At 35.9% G+C, this 24,332-nt stretch overlaps 1 protein-coding gene across 6 annotated transcripts in view; it reads right to left on the bottom strand.

Annotated features, from left to right (window-relative positions):
* The window catches only part of LAMA2 (laminin subunit alpha 2), a 485,514-nt gene that overhangs the window by 88,282 nt on the left and 372,900 nt on the right, over positions 1-24,332 (bottom strand). For all 6 annotated transcript variants that reach the window (XM_036217753.1, XM_036217800.1, XM_036217769.1 and 3 more), the window contains 5 exons: positions 16,558-16,669; positions 11,356-11,518; positions 10,712-10,922; positions 982-1,098; positions 151-314 (listed from right to left, as the gene is read on the bottom strand). In XM_036217753.1, coding sequence (XP_036073646.1) covers positions 151-314; positions 982-1,098; positions 10,712-10,922; positions 11,356-11,518; positions 16,558-16,669 — 767 coding nt within the window. The remainder of the gene's footprint in view (positions 1-150; positions 315-981; positions 1,099-10,711; positions 10,923-11,355; positions 11,519-16,557; positions 16,670-24,332) is intronic.

Below are 24,332 nucleotides of genomic sequence, written 5' to 3'. Positions count from 1 at the left end.
GGCTCTTCCACAGAAAGGCCATGTAGTTCATATCGTATATTCATAATTACAGAAATCAAGCATTGAAAGCAATTCTCTACCACTTCTGTTTGTCAAATCTTTTGGACAAGTGTCAAGATACATAGACATTTCTAGCAACAAATGACATACCCATCAAGGACAGCAGATGAATCATTCAACTGGGCTGCATGGCTCTCAGCTTGGGACACCCTCTCAGCAAGCTTCCTGTCTTTTATTTCTTGAGAGAGGTCATCTATTTTATCTTTCAACTCTTCAGACATGGGAGGCAATTTAGTTTGAATGTCTTCAACATACTGTTACATGGAGAAAAGAGGGCATTTTAAATAAATGAATTCGAGCCTTCTCTTATTTATTAATTTTCCTCTAAGATATAATTACACATTCTTAGCTTTTAATGAAGCTTCAAATTTACTAACATAGCAAAAAGAAAATAGAGAATAAAAGATGTTATTTTATGAAACACATTAGGAAATATATGAAGCCAATTTACACCAAGAAGAACTCATTTTAAAAAAATGCTAATTCATAGGTATAAATGCATAAATGATCATATTGGGATCTTTTAGACCATTTATATTTCTATTAATATATATCACAGTGTCTACTACATTAGATAGTTTATTCAAAATCTATTGTAGATTAACATTTCTAAACTGTTATATGCATATGAAGAAGATTTTAAATGCTGTCCTAGGAACAAGAAATGCCCTTCACCATTGGAAAAAAATACAGGTTTGTTTGAGTGGATGAGTACATATTTATTGGAAGAACAATGTGAAGTTCTAATTGTTGCTGATAGGTGGTCATGGTCATAACAGAATAATGTAAGAACGATTTTATACTCATGAGAAAAAAAAGTAGTATTTGCTCATATTACTGATATTTCTCATTTGTTCTCATTTACTAAAGCCTATGTCATTATCATTTTTCTTTTTACTTTGGGTTTTATCAAATACTCACATCTATGACTGAGTTGATTTCATCTGCAAGACGGTTGGCTTCATCAAGTATGTCGTTGCCTTCTTTTAAAGTGTTCTCAGTTTGCCGTTTGCCACTTTCAATAGCCTCTTTCTTTTTCTGTAGTACAGTATGAACAAAACATCAAAATGCCTTTGGGTAAAACCCTATCCATCCCTGTACTCCTGACTTCCCTGAGCTGTCTGAACAAAGGCGTTGCAAACAAGGCATGTCATGCTGACAATGAGACTAGATGAGAGTAATACAAACGATTCAGCCAGTTCTCCAAGAGTTATTTTATTCAAATGCATATACAGGTACTTCCTTCATCTCACTGTGAGAAAGTCATCCCAGAGAAGAAAAGTTATATGATCATAGCTGAGGAATTAAAAACTATTTTTTTAAAGCAAGACGAATATCCATTTTTTAACTAAAATGGAAGGGGCTGAGTATATAATACTGAACATGTGGTAGTACACTGAATTACACTGGAACTGGATATTGAACTCCAGAATATATGTCCAAATGACTATTTTGTGAGTATAAACATAAGCAGGTTCATTCTATGGAAGCTATATAAAAAATTGAAATAAATAGGATTCTTAAAGGAATTTATGAGAAATACTTTTCAAGAAAAGAGAAACTTTGACATGGGAGAAGAAACTTAATGGATTGTTCCATAGGAAGAGAGCAAACTCTAAATTTTCTTTGAAACTGATAGCTAGTCTCAAAAGTACATGAAACTCATTTCTAGCTTAGAAGAGTAAAATCACAGATAGAGAAATAGTGCTTTTATTTATTGGGATCATAACTTTATCTATTTTTTTCTTTTTTACTTCTAACAGATTTATATTCTTCCAAACACCTTTTTTACCTGTGGATTTAACTGCATCAATCACAATTTAAGCCTCTGCCATTTATGTCTTTTATATAAATGATAATGCTACTTTTTATATTCATTTTGATCTCAGTATGTGCTACGTATTTAAAAGGCTTTTCTAATTGAATTCTACACTAGCTATGGGTCCTGCGTTTATTACCTTTTAAAGAAAATTGAACAGGTTAAGTGATTTACCCAAGATAACACAGTTAGCACAATGTAATTAAGATTCGAACCCTGGTCTACCTAAAGATAGAGTCTGGGTCTTGAATTATGAAAACATCGACATTCCTATGATAGAAATCACGTTTCTTATTTGTACTGGGGTAACAGTAATTTCACACCCATCTTTCCCTTCCTCTTTACTAACCTCTTCAATATACTGCCAGGTACATATATCTTTTTCCTGCCTCTGAGCCTTTATACTTGAAGTCCCTTTAACCATGTACTCTTTCCCAGTTCTCTGTCTTTCATCCTCCTCCATTCTCTGCTCACGGTCACTTCTCTGATCACCTAAGTAAAATAGCTCATCTTCAACCCAACTATTTTTTATATATTAGAGTATAATGATTACAAACTACATTCAGGCAGTGGCCTGACTATGCTGGGATCCCACTCTGCCCACTCACAAGCTACGAAACCTGGGCAAGTAATTTAGTCTCGTGTGAAATGTTTGGTCCCTCACTACTCAAAATGTGTCCTGCTGACCAGCAACATCAGCATCACCTGGAAGTGTGTTAGAAATGTACAATCTCAGAGATGGGAAAAAATGGTATAAATGATACAGGCGTTGTTCATCCCTCTTATGATCAAATCAAAGTTGTGATAGAAACGGAGCAAACAGCAAAGAAAGTCACCTGGGATCTAGACGAACAGAAGCACTACAACTAGGAAGAAAAATAATTAATCACCCTGCAACGGTAGAAGGTAGGAGGGGGCAAAGACACAAGACTACCTGTCTCCAGTGGCTGAGTGAGATAGAGGCTGGGGCAGTGGCAGCTGGCAGCTGCAGACGCTTCTCAAAGGGGCCCGGTTGGCCGGAGGACTTTCATGGTGATGGAGCCACTCCCTCTGAGCACCAGCACCCAGTTGGCTGCTCAGGAGGCCCTGGAGACTTACAAGGGAATGCTGAGTTGATGGAGAGAGGGCTGGAGGTGAGACTTTCTCCCAGGCCAAAGTGCCTGAGGTATCCATTGTTCCTCTCTTTAGCCCTTCCCCATTCCAGTCTGTGGACACAGCACTGCCATAACTGAGACATCATCAAATTGGATAACAGAAGTCGCTCCACCCAGAGGACTCCCTGAAACTCCTCCTCCCCCAAATTGTGGCCCTACCCAAGCCATATTCAGGTGTGTCCTAGGCGAGTCAGGTGTTTCTTGCTGAGGAGCGTCTAGACTCAAACTGGTGGCAGCTGGCCTTGGTTTCTAGTGTGGTTTCTTGAGGCAACTATAAGCACGATATTTGTGGATTGCTTGATGAATCTTACTAGGTGGCCCCCGAGGGCAGAGGCTTGGGATAAATTTGGCCTGCAGCTGAACTCCTCTCAGGACTATGCCACTGGACACCTATTTCACAAATCCACACTAATAAGACCAGGAAACTTAGGAGCTTTGTTTAGTACAGAGAAACAGACAAGGAAAGGCAGCCAAAATGGAAAGACAAAGAAGCAGAAACCACATGAGAGAATAGAGATCCAGAAATAATGGAGTCAAGCAATCTAATAGATGCTGAGTTCAAAACACTGGTTATAAAGATGTTCAATAAATTTAGGGAAAGTGTAGATGAATTCAATGAAAGCTTTAACAAAGAGATAAAAAACATAAAAATAAAAATGGAAATTATAAAAGGGAATCAGTCAGAAATGAAGAACACATTATCTGAGATGAAGCGTATATTAGATGGAATAAAAAGAGTGGGTAAAGGAGAGGATTGAACCACTAATATAGTGGATGAGGAAGCCAAGGACACTCAATCAGAATGGAAAAAGGAAGGAAGGAAGGAAGGAAGGAAGGAAGGAAGGAAGGAAGGAAGGAAGGAGAAGAAGAAGAAGAGGAGGAGGAGGAGGAGGAGGAGGAGGAGGAGGAGGAGGAGGAGGAGGAGGAGGAGGAGGAAGAAGAAGAAGAAGAAGAAGAAGACGACGACAACGTAGTAGTAGTAGTCGTTGTCATCGTCGTCAAGACTATAATAATAATTTAAGGAGCCTATGGGATATCATAAAATGTCAAACTATCCATGTTATAGGGGTTCCTGATTAAAACAAGACATTGAAGAGCTATTTGAAGAAATAACGATGAAAACTTCCTTAACCTGGCAAAGGAAATGAACATACAACCCTAGGAAGCTCAGAGAATCCCAAGAAAGAGGAACCCAAAAAAGCCCATACCAAGACATATCATAATTAAAATGCTAAAGTTTAAATACAAAGAGAGAATCTTAAAAGCAGAAAGAGAAAAGCAGTTACCTACAAGAAAGAGATCTCATAAGACTGGCAGCTGATTTCTCAAAAGACACTATGCAGGACAGAAGTGCATGGCACAAAATATTTGACATGATGAAAACTTAGGATATATAACTAAGAATACTTTATCCAGAGAAGCTATCATTTAGAGTCTAAGGACAGATAAGGGGTTCTCAGAAACAAATAACCTAAACAAATTTATTGACACCAAGCCAGTATTATAGGAAATGTTGGAGGGACTTCTTTAAGAAGAAAAAAATATGTATCAAACACATGAATAAAGAATGGTAATAACTACATTTCTATCACCAAGTACCTCAAATGGAAAATAATTAAGTGCTCTAACCAAAAGGTAGAGTAGGTGAATGGTTAAGAAAACAAGACTCCTACATATACTGCTCATGAAAGACTCACTTTAGATTAAAAGACACACACAGACTAAAAGGAAGGGAATGGAAAAAGATATTGCCTTGATGGACCTGGAGGGTATTGTGCTGAAAGAAATGGGTCGGATAGAGAAAGATAAATATTGTATGATTTCATGTATATATGGAATCTGAGGAACAAAATAAATAACAACAAATCCAGAAATAAACTCATAGATACAAAGAATAGTTTGAGGGCTACTAGATGGGAGAGGGGTTGGGAGCCATGGCAAAAAAGAAAAAGGGATTAAGAGGTACAAATTGTTAGTTGCAGAATAGACATGGAGATGTAGAGTGTAGCACGGGGAAGATGATTAATAATGTGGTAATAAATGTGTAAGGGGAATGGGGGTTCTAGATTTAGTGGGGTGATCTCTTTGCAAGTTATGTGGATTTCTGATCACTATGCTATACAACTGAAACTAGTATATTATTGTATGCCAACTATAACTGAAAAAAAATCATTGAATTGTACAATGTAAATATGAGTAACTAATTGTTTATTATATTTCAATAAAGTCGGGGAAAAAAGTACAATCTCAACATCCTTTGGTAATTACCAACTCAGAGTCTGCATTTTAACAAGAACCCCAGGTGTTATACACAGTAAAATTTGAGAAGAACTGGCTTAGAACTTTGCCTGGTACACAATAACATGATGTAATTGTTGACTATTATAATTACCTTGTTTTGTTTTTCTTCTTAGCACTCATTTATCTGAGTTATATTCTATTGGGTGGCCATAAACCATATAAACATAGATATTATTTTATTTTTTGTAAGATTGAACCATCTTGATTCCTTCTAATGAGACTTTCTAAAACACGTTATTTAGTGAAAATCAGCAACACCAATTCATCACAAAATGTACAAAGACTAGTGGAAATATACAGCCTATTGGACTGCATATAGCTTATGAAAAATAACATACTGAATGCATCAGGCAATGTCATTGAACGTATCAATTATTCTGTATATCAGCCTATTCTCCAGAGTTTATGGCCATATTATATACTACTTATTTATTGTTTTAGTGACTATCTCCCTTACTACAATATGAATTCCATAAAGACAGTCTTATGTGTCATTGTATCTCAAATATTTAGAAAAGTTTCCTCAATATTTTTGAATGAATAAAAAAAAAATTATAGTTCGTTCCTGGGACTTGCACTGGTGATCCTTGGCTTATCAGCTACTCTCACTACTGGCTAACATGAAGGGAGTTTCCATATGTCATTCCCTCTTCAGGGACAACAAACATAGGAGCAGTCCTGATACTCCTGAGTACAAGTTATATTTTATTTTCCAAGGGTCTGACATTTTTTCCATAACTACCAATTTTAGTCCTTACTTTTTACATGAACTTATTTAAAGTTATCCCATGTACAGACATTCAAGAATTTTTTCAACATGGTCCATTGATTTTAATCAATCATGCTAATTTAAAATGCTGTACCAAAGGGAGGGAGATATTTATACCTGTATATTAGGTGAAGAGCTATATACATTTTGGTTTCAACTAAGTAGTGAGTTAGAATCTTTATAAAAGCTTTATTCGAGTTCCTTTAAGGAACCGATTGTTATGCAATATCAGAATGTGTTCTTTATTATGCTAAAGAAGATTTAATGATTTAGAGATTAAGATTTCAGAAGTGGCTAATTTTTAGGTTAGACACTGACAGAATTTAGCTTTGAGCCAAAGAAAGATGGAGTTTCAGCATTCTCAAATATTAATAAAAGTATATACACAACATGTATTTGTGTTTGTTTTATGGTACTTTATTTATTCATTGAAAAAAAGAACATTTCTGTTCTTTGTACCAGGCACTGTTCTAGGCCCTGCGAAGAGAGTAGACAAAAAGATATGTTTCTCATGGCTTATCTGGAGGAGAGAGAAAATGAATGAGTAAATTAATGTATATTTTTAAGTAATGAAGAATGATATAAAAGTAAATAAAGGGAGAAAATAAGTATAGAATGATATATGATATAAAATTCCTAAGGTATGAAGTTTCAGGTGTTTGGGGAACAAAAAGGAAGCCCAGGTATAGAGAATTATTTTCCAAAAGTAAGCCATACACATAATTGATTCTACAGATAACAAAGTTATCATATTTCTACTTTTAACTTCTAATTAGATCTTAATTCATTCCAGAGCTCTGTAAGTTTAACACTATGTGTGTGTGTGTGTGTGTGTGTGTGTGTGTGTGTGTTTGTGTATGTCTGTGTGTGTTTGTGTGTGGGAGTATGTGTGGGAGTGTGTGAGGGAGTGTGTGTGTGTGTGTGTGTGTGTGTGTGTGTGTGTGTGGAATAAAAACCTGCAAAAGCTATCTTCCTGTCTATACTTTATCTAACAACTCACTCTTTCTTCACAATCCTTCCTTTTGCAAGGTTATAATGGTAGACTTGGGGACAGACTATCAAATACATGTTCCCTTGCTTAACTGAACTGCTCATCTTTTTGCCATTGGCCCAGCGTTTCTTCTGCCCTCTCTCTATTGCTGGGACTGCCCTTCTAACTCTGTCGGCTTCTAGAAGGCTGCATTCAAGCCTTCTCTAATATGGCTCCATATACTATTTCCAGAGCCATCTTCTGCATCGGATTTTTATGCAGCTTATGAATGAGCTTCATTGCTCCATTAGACATAGCCTAAGATCAACTTATACTTTCAGAGCTCTGTGTTTGAGTTCATGTTGCTCCATTATTTTTATGAATCTTTTGCTGATTCTCCCAGCCCATATTAATCACAGGATTACATATATTGAAAGGTTAAAGTGCCTGAATTTTTAGGAGACCATAAATTTTATGAGGCCTGGAGTCATGTCTATTCAGCCTCAAATACTCCGGTCACCAATAGCATTCATGATATGGTAGATATTCGATAGACATTTAAATATTATTCCAGCCTACTTTCCTAGCCTTATATCACACTATTTTACAATAAGAAACTAATTCTCCAGTTTATATGAACTGCTCACAAATCCCCCAAATGTAATTTTAATCTATGGCTCCAATATTTCAATTACATATGATAGCTTTCAAGACAAAAACAAAATTCCTTAGCTTAGTCTCAGAATGCAATTCTCTTATAACTCAAGGTCTAGACCCTCTTTACATTTGCTGGCTTTCTATTCCTTCACTTGCTCACATGCAGTCTTCATTCCAATCCTATCAAACCGCTGACTTTTCCCCCAAATGTCTTACTTTTCTTTTTTCTCTATTCCTTGGCATATGTTTTTCTCTATTTCCAGATATTCTTACCCTTCTGCTTTGACTAGTTAATGCTCACCCTTCGAGACTTAACACACATGTCAAGTCCTCTATGAAACCCATTCTAAACCCAGGGGAGATTTCAATGCCCTTCCTTTGCTTGCCTCTATCATTACTGTAGTGCATAGAATGATTCACTTGTGTGTATCTCCCACTAAATACAAGTCACTTAAAGTCATAGAGCTGGTGTTTTATTCTTAGTATCAATGGTTCTCGAACTTAAGGCTGCACGTGAAGAACTGGAGATATTCTTAAAACACAGGTTGCTGGGCCCCGCTTGCAGTTTCTAAGTTGACAGTTTTGGGTGGGGCCTTGCATTTTTAACAAGTTTCTAGGTGATGCTAATGCTGCTGTTACAAAGACAATACCATGAGGACCAAACCCCTCTCCACACCCCTCGATTCAGATGAAATGATCAATTTTTATGTTTAGCACATTTTCTGAACTTAGTAGGGGCATAATACAGGTTTTTACTAATAAAAATTACATGCTTACCTCCTTAAAAATAAACAAAAAACCATTTGAGTTCAGTCTTTATGATATCACCTCCTTGGTGGGCACAGGACTAATGAAGTTATTTATTTAAAAAAAAAACAGCTCATTATTCATTCAATCAAATGAATTGAATCTATCAGTTGTTCTCAAACCTGTATGCACATCATATCAACCCCAAGAGAGGTTTAGAATATGGACCCTAGGTTAAACCCCTGATTAGCCAACTCAGACTTTGGGGTGAGAGCCCAGAGAACCCAGCTGTTTAACACTCTCCAGGGGATTTTTCTTTAGCTAGACTAGTACCAGCCTTGGTAATCAATGTTAATCAGCCTTGGCAAACAACCTTAAATAAGCTGTGACTTACTCATGTTAATTTAATCAGTTTATCTATTTACTCCAGTAAGCTTTTAACAAACCTTTACTTAAGCATGACATATAAAATGAAAATGTGAAAAGGACTACCTAGAACTTTAATACTGACTTGCATAAGCTCCAGGCATCTCTAGGGGGTGCCCAAGAATGATGGCTCCTGGTCATAAACATCACTAAAAGGGAGGAATAGCTGAAAGCACCATTTACTGTGCCACTATAACTCTTTTTGAAATACTTCCCAAATGCTTATTATACTTTCCACACAGGTAATTTTAATTTCTTAAACTGTTGCCATAAAATGAAGAGGTACACCTCCGGGTAAGTTACACTACTGGTGTGTAACCGAGCAGGATGAATCATGCTAGAGCCGGTGATATGACAACAGCCCAGCATCCTGTCTTGCAAGACAGTGCTTTTTCTTTAATATTGCCAGCATGTCAGTAGACTCCAAATTGGTTCAGATTAGATACATCAGTTGAGGAAAAAGTGAGCCTCTTCAATCTTTTATCAAAATGACAAGGCTAAGTCTCAGGAGAGGGACCCAGAAAAAAAATACTTAAAAAAATTAATTTGTTCTCTTCTTAATCCAAAGAAAAATGGAAAGAAATGAGTAGATTTTAAAAATCCAGATTTGTTTTATTTAACTGTCATTCCACAAACATTTTTGAGAGCATAACAAATGCCAGGAAGTGTTCAGTTGCAGTTGAAAGTGAGATTATATGCTAGAGGAGATATAGGTCTGCCGCTGTTTTTATATCTGTTGAGATAAAATATTTTGAAAACAGCAAAGGTAAGTATAGTTCTGGAGAGAAATTTGTTGCTTTTTAAATACCAAATACAGGTTTGTGCCATCTTGTGCTGAATTTACTCTTGGGAAGAGTGATTATTTTGCCATGTTAAGTATTGAAATACAAATAGAGGTGACAGAGAGAGAAAGAGACAGAGAGAGAGACAGAGAGAGAGAGAGGGAGAGCGAGAGACAGAGACAAGGAGAGAGGCACAGAGAGCGACATAGACAGAGAGTGACAGAGAGAGACAGAGAGGGAGAGAGGAAGAGAGACAGAGGCAAAGAGGTGAAGGGATCTGTTTTAGTTCCAACCTCATCAGCACCCTGACAAAGGCAGAGGCTTCCCATTATTGCCTGAGGACAGAAGTACCTCTTGTCTGTGAGAAAAAGAAAGAAAATAATTCCATCTTGACCTGTTTATGTTAGACCCCTGTAAAATATAATTTGCATAGAACACATGGCAAAGAAAAAGAGAACCAAAATCTTCCCAAGCTCTGGTCTCTCAATGAGCTATTCTTTGTGTGTCCAGATTTCATCAGAAAATACTTGGCACTTCTGTGATTTATGGCAGCCATGCCTAAACCATGGTTAGTGATTTAGGGTGGGTAGACTGTAAAATCATGATATTAGTACTTGAAGGTACTCTAGATGTTCTCTAATATAATGCATTCATATAAGTTGAGGAACTGATGCTTTAACTAACTTGTCCAAGCTTGTACTTCTAGTTAGTGGAACAGCTGTCATTAAAACTAAGGTCCTCTGACTCCCAGTAAAGAGCTCCTTCCTCTGTGACACAATGTTTTTTAAAAAATCTTCAATAGTTTACATTTGAACTTTGAAAATGTTATTTGATTTTATGAGCAATAATCATTGATTTAAAAAGAAAGACAAACCATTCCCTATTCTGCTTCCTAAGTCTCCTTTCAGAGTTGTCTTTCTTGATCTCTGTAAATGTGCATCTGATTGGCTTAGCCAGCCATGTTCAACCCCCCCCCCCCCCAACCCAATACCCCTAGATTCAGATAAAAGAGCCCCTAAGACTCACCTCCAAAGCAGTCATGTTTTTCTGGTTTACTGTAGATAAACGATTGGCTTCTCTGATTTTATCTGTGGCTTCTCTCAACAGGTCCCAAGCATCATCGAGCTTGTTTTCGTAATCTGCCAATTTCTCCCGGAGATCTTTCTCCATTTCTTCGGTTTTCCCCCGGGACTCTCCAAACAGCTTATTCACTTTCTTCAGCAGGCCTTCTGCAGCTCTGCAAGCACCCCGGCCCAATAATAGACAATAAGCTCTTGTCATGCTTCAGGGTCTATTGGTATTAAACTTTGTTACAAAGAGGTGATAAGATGAAAAGAATGGAAAAATAAGACAGCATTTAAAGAAAACTGACTATATGCTAAACCAAGTGGAAAACTGATACCAGAAAAGTGGTAAGATCATTTAAATTAAAGAACAAAAAAGACACACCTTATTAATTTGCTAGTAATATAAATTTATTTGATTATTTTATATATAGGCAAAAACATGCTTTCAATCCATTTTAGAGCAAGATTAATTACAACTAAGTAAAATAATAAAAAATAAATAGCAAAGTATCTTATATATTTGATGGGAACTTTAGAAAACTGTAAATAACAGTTTGGAAAGGTCAGTTTATCAAATGAAAACATCATAGAGCATCTACTCACACCAACTCATCTTCAGCCACTTCTTTCTGTGTATCTAGATTTTTCCTCCGCAATTCTCCCATCATCCGATCAATCTCTTTCTGAAGCTCTTGCAAATTTCTCTCCAAGGCCTTGTCTTGAATTCCTAGAGTTTCATTTAGTTTTATAGCTTTTTCATTTACAGCTGCAGGGGGTAAAACAAATTTTGCAAATTGGTAAACAAAAATGCCACATGCAAAAATGCCACTCAGTATCTGCTCTTCCCTACCATCTATCTCCAAATGAAATGTAGCCTGCCGTGATGTTCCAGTGGGGAAACAGAGGCAGTTGATACAAAAATCCTTAATAAACAGGGAACTATGACATACTTATCCACATTATATTTATTTTTGAGGTGTTTCTACTTCTAAAGGAAGAAATAAAAAAAAAAGTGGATCAAATCGTCTTCAGGTAAAGGGTAAAAACTGAGATATAGCATAACATTTAGAAGCTGAAAATGTATGGTCTACATCGCTGATAAGACAATCATATTCAGTTAATTTTAAAATACTGAGTATAGAAATACTATTGATGATGTGATATCTGAAAATGAACCTACCTTTGAACGTCCATACAGTATTGTGTTCACGTTTTTAACGAAGTGAGGAAAGGAGCACTGGTCTAGGGACAAGTATTATAGATTAGGGCTCAAAGATACCTTCCAGCGATACATCCATCATGAGGGTCTGTGTTTATTATGCATTTAATGAGGTTTCAAACTATGTTCTTTGGAAACTTAAGATTCTCCAGGTGCTTCAGGTATTCTACAAATGATGTCTATACTGCCAAAAATTTCTTTTATTTGTTGGTATTCTGGGGAAATATTTATTTGAAAAAAGAATGTCATGTCAAATAAAAATTTGAAAAATTGGTGAATTGAAACATTTTTGCAGTACTACCATTAGTTTTAAACCAAATTTTCCTGAAGTGTGTTCTATGGAACATTAATTGAACAAGCTGAAAGGAAGGTTTTTTTGTTTTTGTTTTTGTTTTTTAACTCTTTTGCCTACCAAACCTCTACTTCTATAATATTACCTAAGAGAATCTCTAGAATGAGGGCTCCGGGTTGGACAAAAGGCATTTTCTACTATTCAAAGTTGCATCCAAAGACCTGTTAAAGACACAAAGAATTCTGACAATTCATTTCTAATCTTGGAGAAATTTTTCTGATTAGGACTGACTATTAAGAGTCATTCCAAGAATAGTATGGGCAGAGCTCCTGAAACAGTTGTACATGGTCAGGTCAAGTAGTAGAATGGTGGGAAAGTGTAGTTCTGAAACGTGGTACCCAAATGAGCAGCATCAACATCACTTAGTAACTAATTGGAAATGCAGATTTCAGGTCCCACTCCAGACCTACTGAGTCAAAAATTCCAGGGGCGGGGACAAGCAATTTATGTTTTAACAAATCCTCCAGAAGCTTTAGATGCACACCAGAGTTTGAGAATCCCTGGAATAGCAGAAAGAAAGCAGTTTCTATCTCTAATTCTACTCCTTACCAACTGCATCTTTCTGATTCTCTTTCCATAATAAATGCCTTTGTTAGAACGTTGCTATAGTCTAACCCCTCCTATTCTTGATTGTTGGTTTAATTTGCAGGACAAAATTAATTAGGTGTTTTAAAGAAAATTATGGCCATTCATAGCCCTCTGTCAGAAATTACTGCTCAGGTGCTATATTCCTAGAAGTTGGTGAGAGTGGCTCTTTCATAGTCAACTGGTTAACAGTCATACCTTCAAATATGCCAAAGAGCCTTCCCAAGATTCCACCCCTATTGTTAATAAGACAGCACCTAGGCTGTGTCATGTTTATTAAGGAACCACACTAACCATGGACTGATTGATTTGAAAGCTCTTTGTTCTAGCAGACTATGTGGGAGCCATGCTAGGCTGTTGATGATTAAATCTAAGAAAGTTTCTACTTCTTAGACTTCAAAAAAGTAATAGTAGATTTGGCTTTATCTATCATACAGTCCTTTGGTCTAAGTGCATGCCTGTCAGTACAGTTGATTTTAACCAATTGCAGCATGTAAGTAACCACTGACTTAACTTTTAAATGAAAAGATAAATCTCATTTCACAACTCACAAAAGCTGTGTGTTTTTCCTTTAATAAATGAATATATAAATGAGCTCTGACTAGAGTTTTGTTTTATTTTTGAAATTTAACTTAATTTAGGTTCTGGACCTAGGTGGTACTGAGGAAAGGAGAAATGTGAGATATCGCCTCCTCTTGTGGTCTACTCTCAAAGCTCAACTCCTGCAGAGAAGAATTTAGTGAAAAAAGAATGATATCAGAAAAGAAAAGGAAAAGATGGCTGTGTGTTTTGGAATGTTTCATTTTTTTTTAAGTTAAAGCAATACATAAGCAATTAGAAGAAATTATTAGGGTACGCAAAAGCTACTTTAGAAAAAATAATGTGTTAAGAAAAAAAGCATTATTTTAATAGAAGAGGTCTGATTTGTCCACTGCTTTTATCTATGGAATTTAGAAATTTTCTGAGTACTTTTAAACTCAAGATGAATGTATTAGTCTCTTATTCAAACATGCACTATCACATCAGTATGTTTTCAACAGTATTGAAAATAATTGTAACATAAATATATCTTTTAAATTTACTTATTTATTTTTTTCCTTATTTCAAAGGGCATTTAAAGTAGTTTTGAAATTTCTTTAAAACAAGATAAAATTACATAAAAGGAGATGGGATAAAGATGAAAAAATTAATGCAAATCAGGAGAAATATTAATAGACAAAAAAGCATACTGTAATGTTCAGTGCATGGACAGTAAATCTAGAGCCAAGCATCTTAGTAGCTAAGGCATAGCAGGGGGCAAAAATTGGGTACTTAGGAAGTATATGGTATCTGTGAGGAGAAGCAAAGTTGTTTTTTATATTAAAGCTGAGAATACCTATCCTCTGATGGGTAAATTTATCATGAATGACAAATACTGCAATCTCAGAAACAGGAGAGAGGATGTCTCACATTTATTAAGTTCTATTATATGTCAGGACATACACTAATGGGTTTATATATGTTTGCTCATTAATTCTAATAGTGGATGGAATAAAGCAGTTTATTCATTATCTAATCAGGAGTCATAGCACAGCAGACTTTAAAAATTATAGTGAGATAAGAATGCCTTGGATTAGTAACATTGATTACCTGTAAAAAGGCCATGACTTGTGATGGAAGATAGGATGAGTTAGGTATTCCATCTATGTAAAAATAAAACTGAATAGACAACACCAGGCTGAAGCTTTCACTTTTCCCATAGCAATTTACTGCCACCAATAAAACCTGAAAGTACTGATGATTACCCATATTACTGTAGTTTTGAGAGAAAAACAAATGGTGTGGATGTGTCGTATTATCCACTTAAAGCTTTTGGTGAATGCCCTTTTCCTTTTTTAGAATCCCCTAAATTACCAAGTCTTTAGTTCATGTACACATCTCAGTCAGGATTTAGTTTAACTCTAGCATATTCGAATTTAAGTTTTCATGAAATTTTGACAATTGGCTTAATTCTGTCAAAATTCTTTTATAAAGAACCGTGGTTATCATTTTTTTTTTTTGTTATCATTTATGTTAGTACCTGCTAGAAGAAGGGAGTAGTGTTCACATATTCCTCAGGTATAGGATCACAGCTACCCCACATGGCACTTCATGTGATTAGAAAAAGGTATCCCATCTGGACAGACAGAACCAGATTGCCTGATTGATACTCAATTTAGGGAATAGGAGACACTTTTCATGATGTTGAACCCATTTTTGGATAGATTATAGATGATGGTGAGCAAAGCCTGGGTTAAATATCATTCCCACTCTGTCCCCTGCGGGTGACCTTTGTGCAGTGCACAAACTGTGAGGTAGAGGGCTTAATGGAGAGAAGCGGGCAGTGCTGTTGCTGGTGTCTACTGAAAACATATACTAACATTTATTTGTATCTACCATTGTTTGATTGAAATGCTCATAATGAGTTCCCAGGATAGGCTGCTGGGTGTTGAATGTTTGCAATTGAGGTGGAAGGAAAAGGAAAGTTCCTGGAGTATTGATTGGTGCCTTCAGGGATCCAGGATAAGTGAAATTGCTCTACCTGCAATGGGATTTATTTTTGGTTGGGAGATGGACACCTCAAATAGCATTAATGGTAAATAAAACCAGGAAAAACACAACACTTCATCAGGCAGAAGATAAACCACATGAGTTAACAGATTTTTCTGGTCAGAGTAATTTCTGTTTCAGATCCTGACATGTTTTGCCTCACATTATATAACTCTATTGCTTCTTGCGATGGGGAATCTTAAGGAGTTTCGGTCTCTTCTTGGCTGGTGTGATTCCTAAGAGTTGCCTGTCAGGATCTGCCTTGAAGGTTTATCTCATGTCCTGACTTATTTGGCTTTATTACAAAGAAAACTATCTAAAATGCATAACATTTTAGAGCAATAAAAGCATTTTATTTTTTTAAAGCAAACAAAACTGAGCCAAATCTTTTTTTCTTACTTTCTAAACATGAATGCATGTTTATTATATACTAATAGTATTTACGGACCAATGGGTTTTTGTTTGTTTGTTTTATATTATCTGTTTTCTTTAAGAGTTTCTTAATCTGGGCTTTTGCCCAAAGATGCCTTCCTCTTTGATTCTCAATCATATTGGCAGATGCCAAGAACTAACTCCTAGAGCTTTTGGTAAGGCAACACATCTAAATTCCAAGCAACAGATGTTCATTAAAAACCAGTACCAAATGTTTTAAAAACCATTTTGAGAAATTAAAGTGCTACTTTAAGGTACTGAGTAGAATGATATAATTAGCTTTTTAAAAAATTAAACATCTTTTAACTAGTTTTAAATACAAATAATAGCAAAGCATAAGCTTCCCATTAGTTCTTTAATCATAATAGCCATTCCTTAAAAATTGGAGCATTCCTAAAGGAATGCATTCAATTTACTACTGTTCTGCACTCATAATTACTAATTTACTGGCTGTTGTCACTAATTTAACACTGTAGGCTATAGATTCTCAGCAGTTAGTGCCCTTGAATATCTTGACCAAAATATTTTAAAATCCAACCTTCAAATTTAGAGATGTCATCTCTTACTAGAGAAATTCCAATCCTGTGTAATCCTGTTTTCTATTTTTCCGTTGGGAGAAATAATAATTAAAGTGTGACTTTTGTAATACCTTCTGCGTCCTGGGCAAGTTCCTTAATGAATTCTCCTAAGGAGTCTGCTCTGGTGTTGGTCCTCTCAGCATCCTGTCCAGTTTGCTCACCATCTGCTATCACTTTGGTAGCCTAATGATCCAAATTCAGGAGAAGCATAATTAATAGAGATGATAAAGCAAATGTTAGATAAAATTCCATTGGCTAACGGGCTACGTTATCTTTCAAATATTACTTTGAGCTAGAGGCAATCGATGAATTATTGATCAGATGTACTGGAAATGATGCCCTGTGCTCAAGTATACAATTAAACTTTATTACTTCTTCCATTAAATGGAAATCAGAGAACTGTATTTGGTCTTTGTAAAACCCTCATTGCATGCAATGGCACAGAAGAAGCGATAACACAATTATTTTTGAAATATCTTTAAGGTACTGTTGCCAAAAGGCTTTAATGGATTCTTCAGCCTCCACATGTTGCAATTTTGTTCTTTTTTATTTACTGGAAAAGTGTGGGGTGCAGCAATGATGGAGGCATAGGCAGTCTGTCTCAATAAACTTAATCCTATAGATTCAGTTTAGATCAATATGTTAATTACAGAAACAACGAGGGAAGGGGAATACTTGGCTAGTAAGTAGTAAACGCTTGTTTTATAACATTCTAAAGATGCCAGTAAAACATTAAAAAAGAACAAATGCTAACCTTTCTCATATGTCATCACCTGAAAAGATAGCTGTTAATCACAGAACCATACATTATCATCAACAAAATAAATCAGAACCCCAGAACAGCCTCACCTTCCAAAGAGTATTTTCATTTTCACCTTTATTCACATTGAAGATATCATTTGGACACAATGGAATCCAATTAATGTGTTCATAGTTAAGAGATACCATATTTAGTCAAATAGAAATGTCATCTGTAATATTAAGTTTCTTAAAAGATACTATAAGGTTTAGAGCAACTTGAAATAGATTTACATTTCATTTTCATGTGTATGCATATGCCAATAAATATTACTTCTTTTTAAATAAACATATAGGGATAACCTGACTACAGATAATGAATCAAAAAATCACAAAGTACCTCAAAATAAGTTGAATAAGATGCAAGTTAGCAGAATATTAATACTCTACAATCTTGAACCAGAGTGCTTGCATTCTACGCATTCTCAAAGAATATACAGTTTTTATATATAAGAGGATTTTAAATAGAACTTAAAATAGAACTAAATGTCTGACCAACACAGAACATGGTAAGAGAGGCTACAGAAAATTTTTTTGCAGTTTGTGATTTCCCAGGGGCAGGAAGAGGTTTAATTCATGAAAGTTTTCAAAATTTTGGGTAAAAGGTAGACTAAAAAGTCCAACTATTATCTTCTAATTTCTCAACCTGCAAGTGTTACTATCACAAATAAAAGGATGAAAGAATAAAAATCCATTGAAAGCTTTTAAAATTCCTCTTTACACTTTGCAATATATACACAAAATGATTTGGAAGGTGTTAATCAATGGTTTAGAATGCTCTGGATTAACTCCTCTAAAATATTAATAATGGAATTATTTTCACTTTTAGATTCGAGGCTCAGATGGGCCAAGTAACCTTTTCTACATTCACGCCATGCATACATACACAAGTATAATTTTTTAAATGATACGAAGGTAAACTGCTTAAGATGTTGGCCATCTAAACTGTTTTAGATGTTTATCTAGTCTAGAGTTGATGGTACTCTATGATATATCACTCCTATTTTCACAGAACACTGTAATCAAAATCTATATTATGGTCATTTTTCAATACCTTATCTTAAACATTAATGTATCACCAGCACTAATATATCTTATTACAGAGAAAATGTACATTATAATTTAAACTTAATTTTCTTGCTTTATCAATACCTTACATATATTACCAAAATATCATAATTCGCATATTCATACTATCAAGCTTACCCTTGTTAACAGTTCAAAGTATGAATTAAAAAAATGTATATTGATACACTGTCCCTTTTAAATTCTGGATAATCAAGGTAGTATCCATTTCCTTCTACTTACCTAATTAATTTATACAGTAATGTGTAAGAATCATCATTAACAAACTCAAGACTGATTACATGAGTACTCCACTATTACAATGTCAAGAATTCTACATGATCCATGATAAGAAACACATTTAAAAAGTTACGACTAAGACCCTATGCAATCAACCTCCCTGGCTTCCTTTTAGCATATCAATTGTATCAAAATCTTTCCTTCCTACTGTTTTTGCCTGGAATGAGCTTCTCCTATATACTTTCAGTGACTGGATCCTTGTCACCCACTAGCTTTCAGCTTAATAAGTATCTCTTCTTGGTGTGGCCATTCCCAGGGTACCTACCTAGGTTTCTGCACTTCCTACAACAAAACATTTCCTACACAGCACTGTGTATTTTAGAATTACTTAATATGTGTTAGCTTTCCTATTTCTTGTCTACCTCCCCGACTCCAAGGTAAGCTCTAAGAGGTTAAGAACTTGGTCTGTTTTGTTTATCACTTTATATCCAGCTCTTAGTATGATGCAAATATTGAATGAACATCGTTAAATACATGACTAAACAACAATTTCCTAACTAATCTTGCCAACCTTATTACCATTCTTATTGTCTACCTTTCTCTGAGCATTCCCAGAAAAGCTTTTGTTCATACTATTGCTCCTCAACTCCTCTCCAGTTATCCAAAATAAAGCCAGCCTTCGAGATAAAGTTCCGACCTTACCTGTTCTATGAAGTCATCCTGAGTATTTTGGCACACGTTCTCTTTCTTAGACTTTCAAAAACAATGATCATTACCACCATTCATGACTATTTTGAGTCATTACTTTTTTTAGATGTTTTGCCATGTCTATCTAATCACCATCCTTAGGGGACTGGAGCTTTGCCTTATCTCTTTGTATTCCTCAGAATGCCAAACACGGAGCCTGGCAAATTATAGGGGGTTAAAGATGTTGGGTGCTCAGCTGATATAATGATAATCAAACCAACTATCCCTTTGAAGTTATAAAGCTTGTTGGAGGAAAAAAGAATCTCTCTCCATATGCCTTCCCAATACCATTTAAACTAGCCATATGCTTGGTGCTTTGTTTGCCAGCAAATGTGGATGGCTGGGCAGTTTTCTAAGCATTTTTCAGAGGCTCGAAGGAAGCTGCTGCTCAAGGGCTGTGGTTGAGTGCTTAGGAGAGCCAGGCCCGAGAGCCTCCATCCCCTACCACATTGCATTCTAGTCAGTGGCCTCATGGTAATTCAAAACTAGCCTGTGATTACATACCAAGTACCATGCTGCTGTAGGTGGGGATAGGGGTGGGAGGTGGACAGAACTGTTCAGAGCCAGCACTGTGCTTACTGAAAAAGAAGATGGCCTTCCCTCTTCACAGACAAGAGCTGCCTCTCTTAGATGTACTCCAGGAGAGGAAGGGATAGAAGTTGCTGGCACCCATAGGCGTTGACTTATGGTATTAGCACTCTAAAATGCGAGTTTCACAGTCAGGCTCAGCTGTACCCTAGGCTGATATGTATGTTCAGAAGGGCTTATAATACTCTCTTGTGTCTCATTTATTCTTCCTGCCTTTAGAGATACAGAGAGGACATGATCCCTAGTTTTACACTGGTGAAACTGAAGATGTAGAGAGGTTAAGTGACTTATCTAAACTCACACATATAGGGAATTGAGGACAAAACACAAATATTCTGTCTCACAGTTTTATCTTCTATCCGTATCAAACATTCAGGAAGACTAGAAAAATACATGAGAAAGTTGAACGTGCTGGGTGGGAGGAAGAACACTGGTCCAGCTCATGTAGTATAACTTTAAGTGGATACGCTTTAGGTTTAAGTAAGCTAATATACTTGAAAATCTATATCAGAACAGCAAATAGATATATTTTTAAATATCATATCCAATTACATAGTAATTAAGTTTTGTCACATTGGTCAAAACCACCCATGAGAGACTTCATAAAGGAAGCCTGTGACAAATGCACTACCACCTGTGGAGAACGTTGATCGATAGTGGTGTCATTATAAAAGAAAAATTCACAAAAATCGGTTTCACCCAGGACAGGCTACTGATAATGTTATGGATGAACATTAAATACTACGTGATAGGAGCTATCTGTCTGGTTAGTTGGGCTCTTTTTGTGTTTTATTAAATTACCAAACCCATCTCTTAATCATGTTTCTTCTTCTTCACTCTTATCTTGTGCTTTGAGTATTTGTCAAATGCCTTCTTATTTAATAATATATTGTAAAATCTTCCTTTCAATCTCTATCTTTGATTTTCTTATTTTTACATCTTCTCACCTCTGTTCTACATTTTTCTGGTGTTCCTTTGTAAATGATGTCTTATGCAATACCTTGCATGTATTGCTCTTACCTTTGATTACCTTTTTTTCTTTACATTCAAGTTCACTCAAGTAGATTTTTTTTCCTTTTTCTTTTCTTCTAGAATATTTATATCTAGGTAGCATGCATTACCATTAGGCACACACTAATTTACTTCTGAACAACGTAGCTGTTACTTTCTTGCTTTAGAATGAGCAGTTCTCACTGTGCCTCTTGAAATCTGCACATAATTTTCTTGGTTGGATATTACCAGTGTCTTTCATTTTCTGCCTTCTTTATGTTAAAACTAGAATCTAATGGAGCAAATCTAACTACTGAATGGACAACATTGCTTAGATCCTATCCACCTCTGCATTTGCAGACTTACATGATTTCCTGCTAAAATTAAATTTCAGATCTAGTCATTTATATAATATCCTCAAGGGTCACCTTCAAACACTCTCAGTTCTGTATATCAGAGTGTCAGTGAAGTACACCTCAGGCATGTTACTAGGACAGACACACAAGGAAAGACACAGGAAGCAACCGATTCACCCTGTAGAATGATAGTAAGTCAGTTTCATGTGGAATTTTTCCCTAAACATTTCAGGTGTCTATTTTGAAAGTTCTGAACCAGAGAAGCATGATTTGTCATACGTTCTCTCTTTCTTGTGAAATATAATAGCAGAAATTAAAAAAAAAACATTATTGGTAACTTAAACCTATTACAACTATAAACAAGACATTGCAAATATATAATATTTTTGGCACTCATTTAAAAACTAATTTCATCTTTTTAGAAATTGTTAATCTCTACTTAAATTTGATTTTCAAAAAATGTAAATGAAGCTAAATTGTTATTTTATGTAGTTGAGTCTAATACATAACATTCCTCTCTTGTATAAGTATTTAAGAGATTAAAAAAGCAAAATATCCAATTTAATACAATTATACCTATATGCCTGATTTTAGTACATTATAGAGAAATTCGAAATCAGTGCTTATTTTGGTTTGTTCTACCTTTCATTTAGTTGCTCAAATGCTGTTTTAATTACTGACACTTAGTTAATTACCTAATTGAATATTGACTGAACCCTTACTATGTGCATAATATTGGTGATACTGTGGTGAGACAAAAAAGACACACTTCCTACCCTTTTTGAGCTCATGGTAGGGCAGAGAAGTATTTGTCAAATAATCATGAAAATCAATTTATAATTACCCACTGAAAAAAAAAAACATAGTGGTAGAAGACAATTGTAGAAGGAATCTCATCATACCTAATCACAGAAGGCTCTCATAAGACAGGGTTCTAGGAGCTAAGGTTTCAAAGGTGAAATGTAATTAACAGAAGTGAATAAGATGTAGGAGGAGGTGATTTCCTTCAAAGCTAAAGAAAACATGTGAGGAAAGACTGTGGTGAGATGAAGCAACTAGATGATAGTATGGCTGAGTGCAGATGGCCAAGGGAGCAAGTGGTGGGAGATGTGGCCAAGGGGAGGATTTTGGCCTTTGTCCTCAGAGCAATGAGAAGTCGGGGGGAAGAATCCAAGCACGAGAGTGATGTATTGAATTTGGGAATCACAAGAGTGTATTCTGATTACACTGTAGAGAACAGATTGAGAGAAACACGAGTCAATGCAGAGGGATTAGTTACAAACCTAATGAGGTAAGCTGAAACTAAAGATTGGATGAGAATAGGTAGTGGAGGTGAGATCTACACACAGAAGTGGAACCCATGGCATTCGGTAATGGGTTGGATAAGTGGGAGCATGATGAGGAAGATATCAAGGAAAATTTCTAAGATTCTAGCTGATATATTCAATGCATCAGGGTTCAGGTGGCCAGACAATGAGTTGGGAGAGAGATGGGCTAGGGATATAAGCTAAAATCAGATTACAATGGGAGTGCATCAGGCATCATCCTAAACAAATGGAGAACCATTGTAGAATCTGAAGAAAAATTACATGTTCGGATCTGTGATTTAGAAAGTTTACTCTGCCATAGGACAAATCATGTTTGGAGTTGAATAAGCCTGAGAGAGAGAGAGAGAGAGAGAGAGAGAGAGAGAGAGAGAGAGAGAGAGAGAGAGAGAGTTGAATTGGGTTGCGGGCGATGAAGATAGAGTGAAGGGCAACTCATTCATTTCTCTTCTGGGAGATTGGGTAAGTATTGAAGGATAAACTATTGAGGATTTCTGAATCATTAGCATATATATAGCAATCGAAGCCCCCCAAAAGAGTTCACAGAGTGAGAGGAGATATAGATAAGGGCTGGACTCCAAGAAAATCAACTTTTAAGGAATGGGGAGAGGAAGAAGCTGAGAACAAAAGATCAGAGAATCAAGAGAAAAACAGAGAGGAGAGAATGTCAAGAAGGAAGGAAGTGTCAAAAGTGTCAATTGCTACAGGGAATTCAAGTAAAATAAAGCTTCCATTGGATTTAGTGAGCAACTTGTCACTTGGTTATTTTGTAGAAATAGTTTTAGTAGCAAGCTCAGAGTGGAAATCTATATTGCAGTGGAATAAGAAGTAAATGCAGACCTTCCTCTAAGTCTTTCAAAAAAAAATTGGCTGTGAAACAAAAGGGAGCTGAGGGCAGTAGCTATAAAGGTCTAGGAATTGTCATAGAAAATTATCTCAATATTTCACACATATTGTAGGACAGCTGATTATGGTAAAAATAATTCCCATATTCAAGACACTTATATTCCAGTGGGGAAATAAAATGGTAATAAATCAAAGACATTGAAAGTGATATCTAATTATGTAATATTTTGCTTATATAATATTTATGCATTAACTAAATTATATAAAATATATGTTAAATGTTGGTTTGAGAGGAATATTATTCTTTTATCAAATACTATTAGAGTACTAGATTGCTCTATGGAAAAATGAGCACAAAATAGCCATTTGAAGGAGAGAGGGAAGCTCTCACATCAGATGCAGGATGAGACTCGTCAAATGCTTTAACAAAATTAAAGAATGTATTAGTCATAAAGCAACTGGTCAGCCAACAAAGCAGAGAAAGGGGAGCATCAAAATGTTTGTCTGTGCCAGTGAAAGCACTTTCCAGAGGAAAGGGAGACAGAGCCATCAGATGACGAGATGGCTTCTCAACCTTGGCTGACATCAGAATCACCCTGAGAGCTGTTGAAAATCCCAGTGCTCATAGTGCACCTCAGACCAATTACATCACAATCTTTGGTGGTGAGACCTGGCACCAGTCTCAATTCCTATGTGCAGTATTTGTCTCCTAATGTGGCTAGGGATGACAGGGAGTCATGGCCACTGCACACTTCCTATGCTGGTCCAATTGCTGGATCATTTATGGCTGTGAGACAAATGTACTGGTGGTCTTTGCCTGAAATTATTGGATATTTAAGTCATCTAGCCCTCTAGATATGATTCCATCTGTATCAATTCACCTTTTGATTA

Source organism: Rousettus aegyptiacus, unplaced genomic scaffold (assembly GCF_014176215.1).
Source record: "Rousettus aegyptiacus isolate mRouAeg1 unplaced genomic scaffold, mRouAeg1.p scaffold_m13_p_1, whole genome shotgun sequence".
Lineage (NCBI taxonomy): Eukaryota > Metazoa > Chordata > Mammalia > Chiroptera > Pteropodidae > Rousettus > Rousettus aegyptiacus.
Note: the sequence above shows the minus strand (reverse complement) of the source record. Positions and strands in the feature narration are given on the sequence as shown.